Source organism: Mizuhopecten yessoensis, unplaced genomic scaffold (genome assembly GCF_002113885.1).
Source record: "Mizuhopecten yessoensis strain PY_sf001 unplaced genomic scaffold, ASM211388v2 scaffold2589, whole genome shotgun sequence".
Classification (NCBI taxonomy): domain Eukaryota; kingdom Metazoa; phylum Mollusca; class Bivalvia; order Pectinida; family Pectinidae; genus Mizuhopecten; species Mizuhopecten yessoensis.
In genome coordinates this window covers 163,807-170,582 of record NW_018404621.1, presented here as the reverse complement: position 1 = coordinate 170,582, position 6,776 = coordinate 163,807, and the positions used below count along the sequence as shown (strand labels likewise).

Below are 6,776 nucleotides of genomic sequence, written 5' to 3'. Positions count from 1 at the left end.
GGGGGGGGAAGATTTATGTAGGAGGCTTCTATCAGTGTGTTTTACTTTGTTATTTCAGACATGAGAAGTGTAATGTGATGGATTCTAAGAAGAAACCTCTGTGGTTACACTGGACCAATGCGGACGAGAGGGGCCAGGATATCCTCATCATGTACAAAAATGGGGATGGTGAGTTAACTCAGAGATGACGGGGAATTAACAAACAAATGAATGATTCATAGCAAGGAATAACAAAAAAAACTCAAATTCTGAATTCATTCACAATATCAAAATCTAAGAAAATCAAGATATGTGTGAGAGACTAAAAGTTATATTTGTTAACTAATGAAAATACATAAGTAAACAACTCGGTTTGCCATGTAAAACGTATTAACCTTTTGACTTTTCTTTCCAATTTTTTTTTATAACTTTGTAGTATTTCTAATTATTTTGACAGATCTGAGACAGGATATGTTGACCCTACAAATGTTTACAATCATGGATAACATCTGGAGGGAAGAGGAACTAGATCTCAGGTAAATCTGTAACATTTGGAATAAAGAGGAAATAGATCTCGGGTAAATCTTTAACATTTGGAATTAAGAGGAACTTAATTTCAGGTAAATCTGTAACATTTGGAATTTAGAGGAATTAAATCTCAGGTAAATCTGTCGTTTGGAATTTAGAGGAACTAAATCTCAAGTAAATCTGTAACATTTGGAATATACAGGAAGTAAATCTCAGGAAAATCTGTAACATTTGGAATTTAGAGGAACTAAATCTCAGGAAAATCTGTAACATTTGGAATTTAGAGGGACTAAATCTCAGGAAAATCTGTAACATTTGGAATTTAGAGGAGTGAAATCTCAGGTAAATCTGTAACATTTGGAAATTAAAGGAACTAAATCTCAGGAAAATCTGTAACATTTGGAAATTAGAGGGACTAAATCTCAGATAAATCTGTAAGATTTGGAATTTAGAGGAATTAAATCTCAGGTAACTCTGTCGTTTGGAATTTAGAGGAACTAAATCTCAAGTAAATCTGTAACATTTGGAATATACAGGAAGTAAATCTCAGGAAAATCTGTAACATTTGGAATTTAGAGGGACTAAATCTCAGGAAAATCTGTAACATTTGGAATTTAGAGGGACTAAATCTCAGGAAAATCTGTAACATTTGGAATTTAGAGGGACTAAATCTCAGGAAAATCTGTAACATTTGGAATTTAGAGGGACTAAATCTCAGGAAAATCTGTAACATTTGGAATTTAGAGGGACTAAATCTCAGGAAAATCTGTAACATTTGGAAATTAGAGGAGCTAAATCTCAGATAAATCTGTAAGATTTGGAATTTAGAGGAATTAAATCTCAGGTAACTCTGTCGTTTGGAATTTAGAGGAACTAAATCTCAAGTAAATCTGTAACATTTGGAATATACAGGAAGTAAATCTCAGGAAAATCTGTAACATTTGGAATTTAGAGGAATTAAATCTCTGGTAAATCTGTCGTTTGGAATTTAGAGGAACTAAATCTCAAGTAAATCTGTAACATTTGGAATATACAGGAAGTAAATCTCAGGAAAGTCTGTAACATTTGGAATTTAGAGGAACTAAATCTCAGGTAAATCTGTAACATTTGGAATTTAGAGGAATTAAATCTCAGGTAACTCTGTCGTTTGGAATTTAGAGGAACTAAATCTCAAGTAAATCTGTAACATTTGGAATATACAGGAAGTAAATCTCAGGAAAATCTGTAACATTTGGAATTTAGAGGGACTAAATCTCAGGAAAATCTGTAACATTTGGAATTTAGAGGGACTAAATCTCAGGAAAATCTGTAACATTTGGAAATTAGAGGAACTAAATCTCAGATAAATCTGTAAGATTTGGAATTTAGAGGAATTAAATCTCAGGTAAATCTGTAATATTTGGAATTTAGAGGAACTAAATCTCAGGTAAATCTGTAACATTCGGAATTTAGAGGAATTAAATCTGTAACATTTGGAATATAGAGGAACTAAATCTCAGGTAAATCTGTAACATTTGGAATTTAAAGGAACTAAATCTCAGGAAAATCTGTAACATTTGGAATTTAGAGGAGTGAAATCTCAGGTAAATCTGTAACATTTGGAAATTAGATGAACTAAATCTCAGGAAAATCTGTAACATTTGGAATTTAGAGGAACAAAATCTCGGGAATCTGTAACATTCGGAATTTAGAGGAATTAAATCTGTAACATTTGGAATATAGACGAACTAAATCTCAGGTAAATCTGTAACATTTGGAATTTAAAGGAACTAAATCTCAGGAAAATCTGTAACATTTGGAATTTAGAGGAATTAAATCTCAGGTAAATCTGTAACATTTGGAAATTAGAGGAACTAAATCTCAGGAAAATCTGTAACATTTGGAAATTAGAGGAACTAAATCTCAGGTAAATCTGTAACATTTGGAATTTGGAGGAATTTAATCTCGGATAAATCTGTAACATTTGGAAATTAGAGGAACTAAATCTCAGATAAATCTGTAACATTTGGAATTTAGAGGAACTAAATCTCAGGTAAATCTGTAACATTTGGAATTTAGAGGAACTAAATCTCAGGTAAATCTGTAACATTTGGAATTTAGAGGAACTAAATCTCAGGTAAATCTGTAACATTTGGAATTTAGAGGAACTAAATCTCAGGTAAATCTGTAACATTTGGAATTTAGAGGAACTAAATCTCAGGTAAATCTGTAACATTTGGAATTTAGAGGAACTAAATCTCAGGTAAATCTGTAACATTTGGAATTTAGAGGAACTAAATCTCAGGTAAATCTGTAACATTTGGAATTTAGAGGAACTAAATCTCAGGTAAATCTGTAACATTTGGAATTTAGAGGAACTAAATCTCAGGTAAATCTGTAACATTTGGAATTTAGAGGAACTAAATCTCAGGTAAATCTGTAACATTTGGAATTTAGAGGAACTAAATCTCAGGTAAATCTGTAACATTTGGAATTTAGAGGAACTAAATCTCAGGTAAATCTGTAACATTTGGAATTTAGAGGAACTAAATCTCAGGTAAATCTATAACATTTGGAATTTAAAGGAACTAAATCTCAGGTAAATCTGTAACATTTGGAATTTAGAGGAACTAAATCTCAGGTAAATCTGTAACATTTGGAATATAGAGGAACTAAATCTCAGGTAAATCTTTAAAATTTGGAATTAGAAGGAACTAAATCTCAGGTAAATCTGTAACATTTGGAATTAAGAGGAACTAAATCTCATGGAAAAATCTTTAAAATTTGGAATTAAAAGGAACAAAATCCCTGGTTAATCTAACATTTGGAATTTAGAGGAACTAAATCTCAGGTAAATCTGTAACATTTGGAATTAAAAGGAACAAAATCCCTGGTGGAATTTAGAGGAACTCAATCTCAGGTAAATCTGTGACATTTGGAATTTAGATGAACTAAATCTCAGGAAAATCTGTAACATTTGGAATTTAGAGGAAGTAAATCTCAGGTAAATCTGTAACATTTGGAATTTAGAGGAACTTAATCTCAGGTAAATCTGTAATATTTGGAAATAAGAGGAACTAAATCTCAGATAAATCTGTAACATTTGGAATTAAAAGGAACTAAATCTCAGGTAAATCTGTAACATATGGAATTTAGAGGAACTAAATCTCAGGTAAATCTGTAACATTTGGAATTTAGAGGAATTAAATCTCAGGTTAATCTGTAACATTTGGAATTTAGAGGAACTAGATCTCAAGTAAATCTTTAAAATTTGGAATTAAAAGGAAATAGATCTCGGGTAAATCTTTAACATTTGGAATGAAGAGGAACTTAATTTCAGGTAAATCTGTAATATTTGGAATTAAAAGGAACTAAATCTCAGGTAAATCTGTAACATTCGGAATATATAGGAATTAAATCTCAGGTAATTCTGTAATATTTGAAATTAAGAGGAACTAGATCTCAAGTAAATCTTTAAAATTTGGAATTAAAAGGAACTAAATCTCAGGTAAATCTGTAATATTTGGAATTAAAAGGAACTTAATCTCAGGTAAATCTTTAAAATTTGGAATTAAAAGGAAATAGATCTCGGGTAAATCTTTAACATTTGGAATGAAGAGGAACTTAATTTCAGGTAAATCTGTAATATTTGGAATTAAAAGGAACTAAATCTCAGATAAATCTTTAACATTTGGAATTCAGATGAAATAGATCTCATGTAAATCTGTAACATTTGGAATTAATAGGAACTTAATCTCAGGTAAATCTTTAAAATTTGGAACTAGAAGGAACTAAATCTCAGGTTAATCTGTAACATTTGGAATTCAGATGAAATAGATCTCGTGTAAATCTGTAACATTTGGAATTAAGAGGAATTAAATCTCAGGTAAATCTATAACATTTGGAATTTAGAGGAACTAAATCTTAGGTAAATCTTTAAAATTTGGAATTACGGTAAGAGGAACTAAATCTCAGGTAAATCTTTAAAATTTGTAATTAAAAGGAACAAAATCCCTGGTAAATCTAACATTTGGAATATAGAGGAACTAAATCTCAGGTAAATCTGTAACATTTGGAATAAAGAGGAACTAAATCTCAGGTAAATCTGTAACATTTGGAATTTAGAGGAAGTAAATCTCAGGTAAATCTGTAATATTTGGAATTAAGAGGAACTAGATCACAGGTAAATCTGTAATATTTGGAATTTAAGGAACTAAATCTAAGGTAAATCTGTAACATTTGGAATATAGAGAAACTTAATTTCAGGTAAATCGGTAATATTTGGAATTAAGAGGAACTAGATCTCAGGTAAATCTATAACATTTGGAATTAGAGGACTTGGATCTCAGAGAAATATTTACCATTTGGAATAAAAAGGAACTAGATCTCAGAGAAATCTATAACATTTGGAACTGATCAGATCTTCATAAGATTTCGTAATTTGTCATGAAAGTTTTTCATAATTCTGTGCAGGAAAGAATAATTGCTATTGTTTTAGATTTTTAAGCATATTCCTAGCAAAAACTTGTGGCTGTTTTGATTCACACTGACTGTTTGTCTTAGGATGAACCCGTACCTTTGTGTGGCTACTGGATCTATGGAGGGAATGATCGAGGTGGTTCAGAACTCTGCTACCATTGCTAAGATCCAAGGCAAGGGACAAAAATCTGCCTTTAACAAGACAGCATTGTTTAACTGGCTCAAACAGAAAAACCCACTGGAAGAAAAGTGAGTATAAATAGAATAAACTGACCTTAACAGGATAAATTCTTCACTTGACATCCAATTTTTAGTGAGAACTATTATAAACCGGGAAAATGCCACCCAGCCAAATATTCACCCTTTGCCGACAAAATAGATGTTCACTCTGTGTTAATTCCGCCCTTCATTTCTAATAACTTTATATAGTATACTGTCTAGCTACTTGTATTTGCTGTCATGATGAATTCACCCTCAGTGAGGAGGGTGAAAAAGGTGAAAGTTACATGTAAACTGCAGTGAAAATTTAAAAAATGTGCCTACCAATGCAAGCTGGTATTTAATTGAATAAATAAAAGCTATAATTTACAAAATTCAGCACTAGACACCCAAATTAGAAAATGTCTTAATCAAACATATGGGAGCTAAGATGTAAGGTTTAGTCAAAATACTAAAAATAGGCCATGGGGTAATGGTCCTTACCAAGGAATCCAAAAAGACTAAACTTTTTGAAATCTGACATTATGATACATTAACAAAATCTGTATGACACAGACTGTAGCCATCAGCGACGTAGGATAGTAATCATGATATCCTGCTTATGTTGTGTTTTGTAACATGTACAGTTGTTGCAGTTTAAGTTTCTAGGAAACTTACTGAGTACTGAATCAGGGAAATATTTTGTAAAATATCTTGCAGAAAATTAAGCATTAAACGAACAATTGTATGTACATGTTTTGATTGAAGCAAAACTACACATTTTGTGTTCTATTGGGCCTTAATTCACTCGTTTATTGCATGATTGAGTACATTTTCCCCTGCTAGAGCCTTCATAAAATATATTCATATACATACGCTATACGCCTTTGCAATCTGAGACATGAGAGTGATAGATATGGATAAGATGACTCTTACATGCCCAGGGGTACAGAATAGAGAAATTTCACCTCAGGGGCTTTCAAGTTAGGTAAACCTAAGGCTTGCCAAGGGCTAAGAACTAATTTGGAAATCACGAGGGTGGAAAACTTATCCTTCACCCATGAATCTGAAAAAGTTTTTCTCTCATTCCAATTAATAGAATTTGTTAAGAAACCATTTAAAAAGTTGTGTAAATTTCCTCGTCAAGGCATCAAAGTGTTTAAATTTCAAGACATGAAGGCATCATTGTCACATTGTGACTTCAAGCACGTGAAATTGGGTGTAAGATAGAAATTTCTTAAACCCTTTTTAGCTCGCCTATTCGAAAAATAGGGGGGCAAATGTAGTCACCCCGTCGTCGGCGTCCCACCTTCCGAGGTTAAAGTTTTGGTGCAAGTTTTTTCAAAACAGTGTTGGATGATCATCACACTCAATACAAAGTTGTCTATTATGAGTTTAAGTCATTTATATCGAGTGTAAGCAATGTGCTGGACCATATGGCAATTTTAGGTCACCTGAGACAAAGTCTCAAGTGACCTATTGCGATCGCCTTTTGTCCGTCGTGCGTCCGTAAACAATTTACATTTTCGACTTCTTCTCCAAAACCCCTGAACCAATTTCAATGAAATTTTGCAGGGACCTTCCATGGACAAAGGTCAACAGAAACAGTTGCC

At 32.2% G+C, this 6,776-nt stretch overlaps 2 protein-coding genes across 2 annotated transcripts in view; both read left to right on the top strand.

Annotated features, from left to right (window-relative positions):
* LOC110446142 (phosphatidylinositol 4,5-bisphosphate 3-kinase catalytic subunit delta isoform-like) overlaps positions 1 to 519 on the top strand; it is a 28,411-nt gene extending 27,892 nt beyond the window's left edge. The window contains exons 16-17 of the mRNA XM_021491138.1: positions 59 to 168; positions 437 to 519. Of these exons, the coding sequence (XP_021346813.1) occupies positions 59 to 168; positions 437 to 519 (193 nt within the window). The remainder of the gene's footprint in view (positions 1 to 58; positions 169 to 436) is intronic.
* Positions 520 to 4,781: 4,262 nt separating this feature from the next.
* The window catches only part of LOC110446143 (phosphatidylinositol 4,5-bisphosphate 3-kinase catalytic subunit delta isoform-like), a 10,960-nt gene continuing 8,965 nt past the window's right edge, over positions 4,782 to 6,776 (top strand). The window contains exons 1-2 of the mRNA XM_021491139.1: positions 4,782 to 4,794; positions 5,050 to 5,214. Of these exons, the coding sequence (XP_021346814.1) occupies positions 5,051 to 5,214 (164 nt within the window). The 5' untranslated portion in view covers positions 4,782 to 4,794; position 5,050. The remainder of the gene's footprint in view (positions 4,795 to 5,049; positions 5,215 to 6,776) is intronic.